The 12906-nt window shown below is 55.5% G+C and overlaps 6 protein-coding genes across 6 annotated transcripts; 4 read left to right on the top strand and 2 right to left on the bottom strand.

Moving 5' to 3' along the window:
- The first annotated feature begins 40 nt into the window (after positions 1–40).
- EV422DRAFT_520633 (ubiquitin elongating factor core-domain-containing protein) lies at positions 41–4856 on the top strand. Its single transcript, XM_053069703.1, has 17 exons — positions 41–340; positions 403–540; positions 632–1002; positions 1068–1578; positions 1661–1777; positions 1849–2289; positions 2367–2578; positions 2644–2772; positions 2832–3082; positions 3152–3278; positions 3345–3471; positions 3531–3773; positions 3839–4024; positions 4123–4228; positions 4326–4435; positions 4508–4547; positions 4644–4856. Exons 1-17 carry the CDS (start codon positions 143–145, stop codon positions 4754–4756), a joined length of 3420 nt encoding a protein of 1139 aa, XP_052927388.1. The 5' UTR covers positions 41–142; the 3' UTR covers positions 4757–4856.
- On the bottom strand, positions 4857–6702 carry EV422DRAFT_584905 (uncharacterized protein). The gene is made up of 4 exons (XM_053073437.1): positions 6501–6702; positions 6311–6433; positions 5951–6240; positions 4857–5884 (listed from the first exon to the last, which is right to left on the bottom strand). The coding sequence occupies exons 1-4, from the start codon at positions 6606–6608 to the stop codon at positions 5059–5061; spliced, it is 1347 nt and encodes a 448-aa protein (XP_052927387.1). The 5' UTR covers positions 6609–6702; the 3' UTR covers positions 4857–5058.
- A 32-nt stretch (positions 6703–6734) lies between these two features.
- Positions 6735–8944, top strand: EV422DRAFT_350581 (uncharacterized protein). Its single transcript, XM_053066552.1, has 2 exons — positions 6735–8014; positions 8102–8944. Exons 1-2 carry the CDS (start codon positions 6902–6904, stop codon positions 8825–8827), a joined length of 1839 nt encoding a protein of 612 aa, XP_052927386.1. The 5' UTR covers positions 6735–6901; the 3' UTR covers positions 8828–8944.
- Positions 8945–8989: 45 nt separating this feature from the next.
- Positions 8990–10261, bottom strand: EV422DRAFT_520625 (regulatory subunit of cyclin-dependent kinase). The gene is made up of 5 exons (XM_053069702.1): positions 10001–10261; positions 9838–9916; positions 9705–9722; positions 9550–9627; positions 8990–9450 (listed from the first exon to the last, which is right to left on the bottom strand). The coding sequence occupies exons 1-5, from the start codon at positions 10100–10102 to the stop codon at positions 9281–9283; spliced, it is 447 nt and encodes a 148-aa protein (XP_052927385.1). The 5' UTR covers positions 10103–10261; the 3' UTR covers positions 8990–9280.
- On the top strand, positions 10262–12121 carry EV422DRAFT_520621 (peptidyl-prolyl cis-trans isomerase E). Its single transcript, XM_053069701.1, has 9 exons — positions 10262–10408; positions 10505–10603; positions 10680–11069; positions 11136–11160; positions 11228–11304; positions 11377–11471; positions 11549–11585; positions 11675–11730; positions 11813–12121. Exons 1-9 carry the CDS (start codon positions 10366–10368, stop codon positions 11924–11926), a joined length of 936 nt encoding a protein of 311 aa, XP_052927384.1. The 5' UTR covers positions 10262–10365; the 3' UTR covers positions 11927–12121.
- A 90-nt stretch (positions 12122–12211) lies between these two features.
- EV422DRAFT_350578 (uncharacterized protein) lies at positions 12212–12906 on the top strand (the record flags this gene model as incomplete). Its single annotated transcript, XM_053066551.1, has 1 exon — positions 12212–12906. A coding segment is annotated over exon 1 (635 nt), but the record flags the coding sequence as incomplete, so codon positions are not given.

The following is a 12906-nucleotide window of genomic DNA, read 5'->3' as shown; positions in this document are numbered from 1 at the left end:
GTCGGCTTCCCGTGTCGTGGCTGGTTTCTTGCCCGGTTTGTCACCTTCCAAGAACCAACCCATTCCGCTGGTGATCTACGACAGAGGCACGCGGCAAACACCACTCCTTACACAATATACACAGAACATAGACGAGTCAGCAATGGAGGACGCAGAGCAGATACGGCGGAAGCGTCTGGAGAGGATGGCAAAGCTCGCCGCTACCTCCGCCAGTCCAGCATCCCCCACTCCCGCAGGCTCCTCGCCGGCCACTCCCACGCCGGCCGTGACTCCCACGATCACAGCCTTGAAGCAGCCTTTGAAAGTTGAGCCCAAGGCGGCAGTGAAGCAGGGCCCGCAGGTAGCTACCCTGTCCCCCGCGTCATACTGTTCTGCTGAAGCTTTGCTGATTCTCCCGCACAGCAAACGAATGTCCCGAGCCCCTCGCCGAAATTCTCACCGTCCGCCGCGACTGCCAGGATATTAGCGGACTTTCTGGAGCGCAGCCAGGAGGATTGGGAGAATGAAGTGTTCGAGGATATCCTGCAGTGCTGTCTTAGGGTAAATAGACCTGCGATTGACCATCTGCGGTCATCTTGGCCACTTGTCGCTGACAAGCTGCATGTCGTCCTCCTACCTTCGTTCCCGATAGACCGATCGGAGCAGTCAAAAGAGATACACGGATCTCGCAGATGTGAGAGCGGAGATGGAAGGTGAAGGGCTTCCATTGAAGATCACGAAGGAGCAGGTGGAGCGCGCCTTGTACGCACGGCTATCCCTACAGAGCAATGAAGCTCCGAACGCCATTCCCCTGTTCGACTACCTTGTGGGTGCGTGGAAGCGATCGAACGAAGCACGGAGGAGGATCGAGATCGTTGTGGAAAAGGTCCCGGGCAACGAACAAGTCCTATCCGCTTTCAAGGCGCGGACGGAGGCCCTGTCGACGTTACAGGAGCTGATCCTCAACTATAGCGCGCTGGTTGTGAATCCGGACATGAATATGAGCTTCCCGCAACCACAGAGGTACAAACTAGGTCTCAACGCATTCGCCGTCGCACCCCATCGTCTCATCTTTTTCGCGACCACAGTGTTATCGAAGAAGGCCCGTCCTTGCTAGCGAAGCATCTACTGCTCTCAAACCAGGACGAGGCAGACGAGAAGCTGCCGCCAACTTTCCTCGAGCAGTTCTTCTCGCGCTTCCAGGACGACCAGGACTTGCTCCTCACGTTGCAGTACATGATAAGCACGATATCAGCGGACATGCGACAGAAGAACCTCCTCAAGGACTACAACACCCCTTTGCGGGCGCTGCACACGTTGATATCTCAAAAAAAGGTCGCGTCGCTGCTACCGAACCTTCCGCAATGGAAAGCGACGGGGGGCAGCATGGAGGTCGTGACGGTGCTTGGGCCGTTTTTTGGCCGTCTGACCGCGTTTCCGGGAGCGGATCCGACACTGGCTGAACACTACTTTGGAAGCGGGGCTACGTTTGGGGACCGGGCGGCGCGGATGAGTGATGGCTTCTACATTGGGGCGCGGAATCCGGGGGATGTCAAGTCGGCGATGACTTCGCTGAGGAGTATTGTGCAAGGAGTTCAGGTTTGTTGTTGGAATCGTTGTGCTTTAGGGCTGTAGGTGCTGGACCCAAACTCAAGCAACGTCCCTCGCGGCACATCTGCAGCATCGTATTCATGGTCTCGTCATGACCATCATAAAATCTGCTCCAGAAGCACGGGAAGGTGTTTTACAGTACTTTGGAACGGCAATTGAGAGCAACGTAAAGCGTGGTCGCATGCAGGTAGAAGACTTCTGAGCGCCCGCATCTCGGATTGGCTCGAAAATTGACACACCGGTTCCTCGTCTTCTCAGGTCGACCCACACGAAGTCTCCTCAGACGGCTTCATGTACAGCCTCCTCCAAACATCCCTCCTCCTCACCGACCCAATCATGGACTCCAAATACAGCAAGCTCCACCTCATAGACCCAGACTACTTCACCTACTCCACCCGCATCGACCTCTCCGAACAGACCCGGATCAACATCGACAAGGAACAGTACGAGCAGCACGTCGCAGACTGGAAAGCGAGCCACCCGGACCAGACAGCCGCGAACTTCGTCTCGGATATCTTCTTTGTCACTCTGGCGATGCACCATTATGGGATTTTGAGCACGATCCGCACATATGGGAGTCTGATTAAGCAGACGGAGGAGCTGAGGAAGCATGTGGATAAGATGGTCCAGGATAGGAACGCGGGGGTGTGGGCTCCTGGGGCGAGGGTGATGAATGAGGGGCTGTTGAAGCGGTTTCAGGTATGGTTGAACCTGTGATGTAATGCGTTCCCGGTCCCCGCGCCTAACCTTACTTTTCATGTTCGCGTTCTTCACAGAAACAACTAGACATCGCCATCTCCTTCAAACTGTGTATGGACACCGGTCTCAGGGATCGCGGCGGCATCGCACATTCCTTGCGCTTCTATGACCTAGTCATGATGTGGCTGTTGCGATGCCTCTCGCTCGATAATGCGAATGTGCATCATCCGGCGGCGAAGACGGGCGACGCGGTTGATTGGGCTATGGTTGCGAGGGGTGAAGTCTCCAGGTATGTCCGCTGTTTAATTCAGCTTTCTAAATGCAATTGCGGCTGATTGATCATTGCGAATTTAGTTTGACGGCTACCGGATCACCGCCTCCAGCACCGTTTGTCCACACCGACGCGCCACCACCCGTCACGTTCGCATCGCTCCCGGAATGGATCATTGAGGATATTTGCGAATACTACCTCTTTGTGGCCAGGTAGAGCTTGCCACTTCACTCAAATCAGCCCCCCTTCGTTACTCACACAGCACAAACAGATACGAAGGCCCAACCTTCGAAACCGTCCCCCGTGACGTCTTCCTCACCTTCACCATGTCCCTCCTCGCCAACCCGCACTACATTAAGAACCCGCACCTGAAATCGAAATTCGTCGAGATCCTGTTTACCTTCACGTGGCCGCTGTACCGCACCGAGTCGGGCGAAGGGAGGGGGTTCTTGGATGGGATTTTTTGTACGCATCCGTTGGCGAAGGAGTTGTTGGTGGAGAATTTGATGCGGTTTTATGTTGGTGAGTGTGTGGTTCTTTGCGACGGGTGTGTGAGGAGTTGGGGATTGATGTGAGGGGCGATTTGGGCAGATGCGGAGCACACGGGCGCGTCCAGCCAGTTCTACGACAAGTTCAACATCCGGTACAACATCTCGCAGGTCCTGAAATCGATCTGGGCCGATGCGGGGCACAAGAAGAAGGTCGTGCTTATGAGTCAGTGAGTAAAAACAAAATGCTGAAAGCTTCCCATACTGGGTAACCATCATTCTAATGATTGTGACAGGAACACGCAATTCTTCACCCGCTTCGCCGCCCTGTTGATGAACGACGCCACATACCTCCTGGACGAGTCGCTGTCGAAGTTGAAGCAGATCCAGCAGATCCAACATGAATTGGAGACGCCTCTCAACGTACGTGTCTCATCAACCCGTCTCTCCATCATCAGCACAAAAACTAACCGCCTCACCAGCCCAACGCAACCCAAGAAGAACAAACCCGCCACACCGAACGCGCCGCGCACCTCAAACAACTCGAAGGCCAAGCCGTCTCCTACATGTCCCTCGGCAACGAGACCGTCCACATGCTGCAATACATGACCGCCAACCCGGAAATTGTGCAGCCGTTCATGGAGCCTGAAATCGTCGAAAGGCTCGCGGCGATGCTGGATTTCAATATCGCCGCTATGGTCGGGCCTCGATGTACCGACTTGAAGGTAAAACTTCATATATCACTTATAACCCCTCTTTCGCAAAAGACATACTGAGATTCTGATGATAGGTTAAGAAGCCTGAGAAGTACCGCTTCGAACCCAAGAAACTCCTCAAAGAGCTGGTCGAGATCTACCTCAACCTCGCGCACCGCCCCGAGTTCGTCACGGCCGTTGCGCGCGATGAGCGTAGTTATAAGAGGGATCATTTTATACGTGCTGGAGGGATTTTGTTGAGGAATGGGATTAAGAATGAGGTATGAGGGCGAAGCGAGCCTTTTTTTTGTGGATTGCGAGGGATATTATGCGGTAAGGGGTAGGGTTAATGGGAATTGATCTTTTTTTCTTTCGGTAGGGGGAACTGCAACCGCTACATGAGTTTATTGAACAAGTGGAACGCGAGATTGTAGCAAGCCATGAGGAAGAGGAGGAGTTGGGGGAGATTCCGGATGAGTTTTTGGGTATGTGCATGACTCTCGCGGTCTTATCCCTTCCCTGGTTGGTGTGTTGCACGAACGATAAGGCTGATACTAACAGTGATACCTGTGAATCCAACAGATCCATTGCTGTTCCACCTCATGGAAGACCCCGTCAAGCTGCCGAGCAGCGGGCAGAGCGTAGACCGGTCGACGATTAAGAGTTATTTGTTGGGGGATAAGATTGATCCTGTCAGTTTCTTGGGCCGTTGCTGTTGCAATATTCCTTGACCTGTGTACTTACCGGTTCCTATATGAAAACAGTTCAATCGACAACCGTTGAGTATCGATCAGGTTATTCCAGGTAAAGTGACTGGAAGATTACCCTGTGGCGAGGGCCTGACCTCCCAGCGTCAATATCCTGGCTTTCTTACCCTTTCTTCTCACGTGGGACGTGCAGACACGGAACTGAAACAAAAGATCCAGGAATGGCGTCGGTCACGACGGAGTGCCAAGACTAACGCCACCAGCAACGAGGGTGGTGGGGATGTCCAGGCCATGGATACCAGCTGAAACCGATCAAGATACCCCGAGGGTTTGCGTAGGAAGGTCCCTCTGAAGCGCCCCGCGTTGTTCTTTGTACATGTTGAAAGTTATGAGATTTTGGTGAAGGGGTGGGAATGGGTGGGGATGTGTATTTTACCCAATGGATACAATCTGAAGGACATGCGTGTAACTCATACGGTCGTGAAGATATCTATCGTATCAGCCTATCTACAAAACTCTCTACCCAGGCATCACAAGTCGAATAATCTGCAATGTACACCCGTGGACAACCGGCGACACGGGCGATGTCCCATATTCAATCCCAATCCCTAGAACTTAAACTCCCGCGCACGCAAAACCACCCCCCTACACTCCCCAAACCCAACCCTAACCCTCCCAACCCCCTCAACCACCCTCTCAGCGTACCCACTAATCACAATCTCATCCCCATCCTCCACAAACGCTCTTTTCTCCCCATGACCGATATCCACCGGCTCTGTCCCGTTTTTCGTCAGTTCCAACATCGATCCCATCGAAGACGTATCCGGCCCGGAGATGGTTCCGGTGCCGAGGAGGTCACCGGTCCGCAGGTTACAGCCATTGATCGTATGATGCGCGATCATCTGCGGGAGTGTCCAGTACAGATGTCTGAGATTACTCCGGGCGAGCACCGTCGGCTCGTTTGCGTTCGGGACCATCAACCCCACCGACAACTCGACATCGTATGCGTCAAGGGGCGTCGGGGGACGGAGGTAGGGTAGCACCTCCGGGTGCTGTTCGGGTTGCGGTGTTTTGAAGTGTTCGAGGGCGTCGAGGGTGACGACCCAGGGGGATATGGTCGTCGCAAAGTTCTTGCCCAGAAACGGGCCCAGGGGCACGTACTCCCACTGCTGGAGATCTCTCGCGGACCAGTCGTTCATCAAGACCATTCCAAACACGTGGTCGGCGGCGTCCGCGATCGGGATGGGTGTGCCGAGGGTGTTGGGGGTTCCGATCAGGTAGGCCATTTCGAGCTCGTAGTCGAGTTTTTTGGTGGGGGAGAACATAGGGGTTTTTAGGGTGGGGTGGAGGATTTGGCCGCTGGGGCGCGTGAGGGGGGTGGCGGTGGGCAGGATGGAGGAGGAGCGGCCGTGGTAGCCGACGGGGAGGTGGAGCCTGGGGTGGGAGGGGGGGTTACCGAGCACGAATGGAGACATGGGTGGGGGCAGATATGGAGTTTACCAGTTGGGCATCAGAGCGTTCTCCTTCCCGCGAAACATGACCCCGACGTTGGTTGCGTGTTCTCGCGACGCGTAGAAATCGGTGTAGTCACCGATATGCGCGGGGAGGTGGTAGATGAGGGTTTCCAGTGGGTGCAGGGCTCGGCTTTTGACGTCGTTTTCTGTGGGATCGTTGGGGAGGGTGATGGTCACTTCACCGGTGGCGGCGTCGAGGGAGAGGATCGATTGGAGGGTTTTGCGCGCTTCGGTCCAGGCGGGCCTGCCGAGGGCCATAAATGCGTTTAGCGTCAGCTAAGGGGAGACGGTGGGAGGTGAGCGGACTGTCAGGGTGTTGCAACGGGAAGTGTGACAAGTTTCGTACCTCGGCAAAGACTTTTTCTGCAACACCGTTGCCCAGCTGTGGGCCCTGAAATGCGCCGGCGGACGAGAGGACGGATAAGTCGACGGCATACTTGCCAAGGGCGGTTGCTGGTCGTGGTTTGCTCTGAACGGTGGGAGGGGTGGAATGAATTGGGTTTTCTGTTGAGGAGGTGATCTCGTTTCACACTTACGTCTGAGGTAGTGGAGACTGTTCCGAAGGGGATGTTGTGGATGGAAAAGTCCCAGCCTGGCGAAGGGGCCGTTGCCGTTGCTGCTCGTGGTTGCGGTGTCGTTGCCATCTCTCGTATGGGACTGTATGACCTCCGTAAGGGACACTTTGACAACGAGGTGGGGCGTTGGAAGGGGGATGGAGGAGCGCAATCCCCTTTCGGCCCTCATGTCTTCCCCTTGACGCGCTCGTGACACGTTTCCCCGTCGGAAGTGTGCTTTTTTTGTTGCGCCTACCCCACACTTGGTGGACCGCCTATTTACTGTATCAGCGTGCGACTGCTCATACACTGCTGCTACCGACCACTTGCCGTCGTCCTCGTAATGTATTGCTGTTCTCCAACGTCTGTCGCTTCCAACTAGTATGCCAGCAGCAGAGATGTCCAGTCCTTCCTCCTCCAAGCAGCCTCCAAGGAACACTCCAATCCCAACGCAATCCGTCCCCATCCCGACCCCCGCGCTGCCAACCTTACCACTCCCTATTCCCCGCCTCGCCACCATATCCCCAACCAGCGGCACACTCCCCGCAATCCCCCTCACAAAAGCCGGCCCAACCTACCCCCCTTACATCCCTTCCAGCCCGCCCAAACCCGCCTCAACCCCCAAACCCATCATCAACCTCGAAACCCCCGACACCGACCCCTCCCATCTCCTCGAAGACCTTTTCCACACCCTCTCCGACCGCCGCGGCTGCCTCATCATCGGCGCAGGCGTCTCCGTCTCCCTCGCTGACGGGGAAGAGAACAAAAAACTAGTCACATGGCGCGGGTTCCTCGATCGATTGGCGTTGACCGTGAAGGAGATGCTCGGGTTGCCCGACGGATGGTACGAGGAGGTACAGGAGATGCTGCAGAACGACCCGGCAAAGATCCCCCCGCCGCCGCCCGAGAAGGGGAAGGACGCAGCAGCAGCGGCAGGCACCCATCCCGCCTCTCCCCTCGGCCGGCCCATCGAGCGCCAATTCGCACTCCGGCTCGACAAAGCGGCCGAGATGATCGAGCACTACGTTAACACTGGCCATCTGGGAGGTAGCTCCGACCCCTTCATGCGGTATCACCACCTGGTCTTCAAGATCCTACATAAGCTCCGCGCCGACCGGAACGCGCCGTTGGCTCATATCCTCCACTCCCTCCGCGCGCCCATCTTCACCACCAACTACGACGTGCTCCTCGAAGACGCCACGGGGCGGTTCACGCTGTCCATCGACGACCTACTCAAAGCACAACGCACGTACCGGCTGAAATCAGAACAGCACCCGTTGGCGCAACATGAGCTTTACGTGTTCCATCTACATGGGATATTCTACGACGACCCGGAACGCAAGTTCGTGCTGACGAGCGGGGAGTATGCGGTTACGATTGATGATTTCATCATGGCCCTCAAACCGGTGTTGGTGGATGTCGGGAGTAAGGTCAAGACGGGGGGGATGGCGTTTCATCGGAGTATGATATTTATCGGGACGGGTGGGACGCTCCAGGTATGCCTTTCGATCCCCCCCCCCCTCCCCCCCCCCCTCGCCATATCTCCTCCGCGGTGTTTACTCACCGCTGTGATATTGTTCTAGGACATCCACTTCACAGCCCTCTTCGCCTCGCTCTACGAACACAACACCTACCTCGAATCCAACAACTTTGAACGCGTGATGCACTACGTCCTCCTCACCACCCACGAGGCGACCTACCTCACCGATTTCACGTTCGAGGATTCGTTGGGACGGTTGATCCACGCGCATGAGTTGCTCGTGCCGGTGGTGTATGGCGAGGATTACGGCGATCTGCCGGGGTATCTGGGGAAACTGGTCGCGATGTTGGAGGAGGAGGAGAAGAGGGAGACCGCTCGGAGGGCGCAGGGGTACACTGCGGAGCCGGATGCGGGGGATGCAGGGACGACGGGGGTGGGTGGGCCCCCACCTGTGGTAGTCACCCCGGACCGCACGGCACCCACACCGACTCCGGCGGTCCCCGTAACGCTCACACACGCCCTCTACTCCTCTTCACCGCCCTTCTCGCCATCCATCCCCACCACAGCCTACTCCGCCTCGTTCCCGTCCGCCTCGTTTCCCGCGCTCACGCTCTCCACCGCCCAGCGAACAAACGGCGCGCATACACCGCCGCTGCCGGCGAAGGATAAGTTGTTTGGGAGCGGGAAGGGGACGGTGGAGAGTGATGTTGAGAGTGATGCTGGTGGTGGGGGAGCGGGGCAGAGGAGGGGGGGGAGGAGGAGGGGGAGTTTGGTGGGTGGGCAGCTGGGCGGTGCGGACCCGGGAGCGGGTGGCAGTGGGCCGTCGTAGGCTGAACGGCGGTCGGTCTGGAAGCGCTTCTGACTGTTTCCTTGCGTGTATTTTTTTGGGTTCATCCGTTTATTATTCCCTTTCCTCTCTGCGTAATGCGTAATCGTGAGTTATCACCCCTTTTAATCACACATTTTCTCTGCTACCTCGCTCCACCAGACGTCTATCGAAAAACATTGAATCTCTGAACTTCTTTGACTCTATTTGCGTTTCACTTTCGTACATCTGGGCTTTATGAACAAACACATACGAGGAATAACAACACTCTCACTCACTCACGGAACCGATAAGAGGTTCATGACTGACTCTAAGGGGGAACAAAATATATATATACGGGGGGGATGTTGGACTACGAGCATCCTCCCAATCTCATCAACGGTCCGCAAAAGGCACCCCTCTCTCATCACAAAACGAAATATCCCTTCACATTCCATACTCCATATTTCATATTTCTCACCCGACAAGCCCACCGACAGCCTTCCTCCCTCCCTGTCCCTGCGCGCCCTTGACCGGCTTCTTCTGTGGTTTGGCGACGGGGTTAGGTGCCGGAGCGGGTTTGCCGTTCGGGTATTTAATCTGGTAGTCTTTTTCGCGGCGGAAGAGGAGGATGTGCGGTTCCGGGCCTGGGGAATCATAGGGTGGGTGTTAGCGAGCCGCTGTGGGAGAAGGAGGGGGCAAGAGGGAGGGGTGGTGGGATGAGAAGGGGTGATGGACGTACGCACCGTGGATCATGTAGTGTTCCCACCCAGCGCTCTGCTGGACGCCGTAACTGCGCCATTCTGCATCGGGCATCAATCGGCCTGTACTTTCAAACGTCAGCTATCGCATCTTCTCGTCTGATCCTTCTATTTCGCATGCAACGCTGAAAACAACGCACCTTTGGGGATCCAAGCCGCTAAGAAAGCAAGATTACACGCGCGAATTGCGTAAAAACGGTGATCAGCACACGATTCCTAATCCCATTCCGAAATCACAACCTCCTCCCACTCCCACGTGGTTCAAAAACTCACCAATCTGCTTCGGCAACGTAACATGCCTATACTCATGCTCGTCATCCTGGTACCGCGGGCTATAGTAAATATCATTCCTCTAGAAGAATCACAAATCACAATCCAATCATCAGCTTCACTATGATTATCGCGGGGGATGAAAGGAATGTGATTGGTAACGCACATGTTCCTCGATATCGTTAAGTTTCTGCGCGGCCCGCTCCTCGTAGTCGTCGGCGGCTTCTTCGCTGTATTCGCTGGCTTCCTCTTCGTATTCGTTGGACATTTTTGGGATGAGGGGAGTGAGTGTGGGTGAGTGGTGTGATTTGTTGGTGGCGGGTGCGCTGGGGGTGGAGAGGTTGGGTGTGGATGGTGGATTGTGGGAGGATTGCGGTTGGCGATCACGGTCGGGCTGTTTGTTGTTGGTTGTGGGAACGGGAAGCGTCCGGACGGGAGGGACGGAGAGGGAAGAGAAGCGCGTTGGAGGTTGGGACAGGGGGCCTTTTGGACTACTTTGGACTTCCACTCCGCTGCAAACACTAGCGCAACATGGACAAGATCAAGAAGAACAACAAGACTACGGTCTACGTCGGTACGTATCGGAGGTCCGCTGCAACCACTGGGGCTATCGCTTGTTCCCACTTGTCTCCGTTCAATGTTGGCTCAAACGACTCCGTTCCCTCCACAGGCGGGCTGGACGACCAGATCACCGAACAAATACTCCACGCCGCCTTCCTGCCCTTCGGCGATATCCTCGAGGTGCAAATACCGCCAGATCCAACCTCCCGTAAGTACCGACAACATTCACATTCACTGTATTCAAACGGTCCCTAGGACTTGCCACTCAACGTAACGTCCACTAGGCGCCCCCCACCGCGGCTTCGGCTTCATAGAATACGAATCCGCCGCGGACGCCCAATCCGCCATCGACAACCTGCACCTCTCGGAACTCTACGGCAAAGTCATCAAAGTCAACCTCGCGCGGCCGCTCAAAGCCGGACAATCGTTCACCACTAAGGCGATATGGAACGAGGAGGAGTATCTGAAGAAACATGTTGCAGGGGTACCGGATGTTGAAGCAGAGGAGGAGGTGGAGGCAGAGGGGAAGGAGGGAGAGGTAGATGGGGAGCCGGTGGCGAAAAAAGCGCGGGCAGAGAAACAGGAGGGCAATCCCCTTGTATATTTTGATGTGGAGATCGGAGGGGTGATGGCCGGGAGGATTGTGATACTGTTAAGGGCGGATGTTGTGCCAAGTAGGTTTGGGGATGGAAGTGCTGGGGGTTTTTCTCCTTGCGTAGGGCTGACTGTCGTTCTTGCAGAAACGGCTGAGAACTTCCGACAATTGTAAAATTCCTGGAATCGTCTGGGGACCGGCGGACAGAAGGCTAACACCCGATTCCCATGATCACAGATGCACACACGAAAAAGGTTTCGGGTTCAAAAAGTCGATATTCCACCGGATTATCCCACAATTCATGTGCCAAGGAGGTAAAATCGATGGGCAATCAACGTTTTTGGGAAGGTTGACCAGGCACTTATACCCCATCTTACTATCTGTAGGTGACTTCACAAAACACAACGGAACGGGCGGCAAAAGCATCTACGGCAACAAATTTAACGACGAGAACTTTATACTGAAACATACGCGGCCGGGGGTATGTGCGATGCTTCCCCCTTTCCCATCGTTTGGCATGAGCAATCTTCCTAACCCATCTATCCCTTGGCTTTTTAGACGCTATCTATGGCGAATTCCGGCCCGCACACCAATGGTGAGTAATCCAACTTGTGAAAGTTCATCAGTCGGGGCAGAGTGCTTCGTGGTATGTTTATTGATGACTTGCTTTTCCGGCATATGTAGGCTCCCAGTTCTTCATCACGACAGAGAAGACGCCATGGCTGGATAACAAGCACGTGGTGCGTTCCATACCCTTTCCTCGTTCAATCCACTCCCCGCAAAAAAAAATAAGTAACGAAAACATGATTTCCCCAACGATAGGTATTCGGCGAAGTAACTACGGGCATGGATGTGGTGCGCAAGATGGAGAAGGTCGGGAGTGTGGATGGGAAGACGAAGAAGAGGGTGGTGGTAGTTGAGTGTGGGCAGTTGTAAGGATTCGGTGTAGGTCAGGTGAAGAGGTGTGGGGCGGCGGATTGTAGATAGTGAGAAGTGGGAAGAGCGTGGAGCGGTGCCAGAGGAATATATATATATATATATAGGCGTAGTGGAGGATTTGAAGCATTCAGCGTAAGGTGTTCAATCGTATGCATGCATGGCACCATGACCCGGGAGCGATATCTGTCGTACGTAGTGCCTGTGTGTGTGCATCGAGAGAGCCGAAGCCGCCGATGACAGCGACGCGCCGCTTCTTCCCACGCGTCCGCCTGCTCTGGAAGTCTCAAAACCACCTAACAACCTGCCATTTACTCAACCTCCTATTGTAACGCAGCAACGACCATGAGACGATCCGCAAGGCTCCACGACAAGCGCAAGGCTGCCGAAGAGATCGAGGCTGCTCCTATCTCAACGGCTGCTGCCCCCGAAACGCCCGACTCCCAGAATGTCTCCACCAACGCCGAGAATGTCGAGTTTCCCACGCCCAATGTTCCCACGGCCATTTCAGATGAACAAGGCACTCCTTCTACAGGCGCTGGCACCACCAATAAGCGTTCTACCAAGAGATCCCGGGACGCCAGCGAAGCTGATACCCCTGGTACTTCCAAACAAGCCACCAAACGCAGAAAAACAGGCAAGAATGGCGAAAGTTCCCACGCTCAAGCCCTCACGGCCCCCACCCCCCGCCCTTCAATCGAACTCCCCAGGGAAATGTGGCTACGCATCGCCAGCTTCCTCAAGATCTTCCCTTACCTCCGCCTCAGCCACGCCAACAAGAACTTCCGTCAGCTGCTCACCCAAGGCCGGCAAGCCGAAACGGTTCTCACGGGCTGCCGTCGCCGCGACCGACCGGAACTGCCCGACCCGGACGACGACACGCTCTGCGAATGGGCGTACCTCGAACTGCTGTACGGGATTGGGTGCCAGAGCTGTGGGAAGCCGAGGATCAGGAAGGTTACGTGGCAGTGGCATGTGAG

The sequence above is a fragment of the Fimicolochytrium jonesii genome (assembly GCF_025526975.1).
Source record: "Fimicolochytrium jonesii strain JEL569 chromosome Unknown EV422scaffold_5, whole genome shotgun sequence".
In the NCBI taxonomy this organism is placed as follows: Eukaryota; Fungi; Chytridiomycota; class Chytridiomycetes; order Spizellomycetales; family Powellomycetaceae; genus Fimicolochytrium; species Fimicolochytrium jonesii.
The sequence above is the reverse complement of the archived record's forward strand: the minus strand, read 5'-3'. Positions and strand labels throughout refer to the sequence as shown.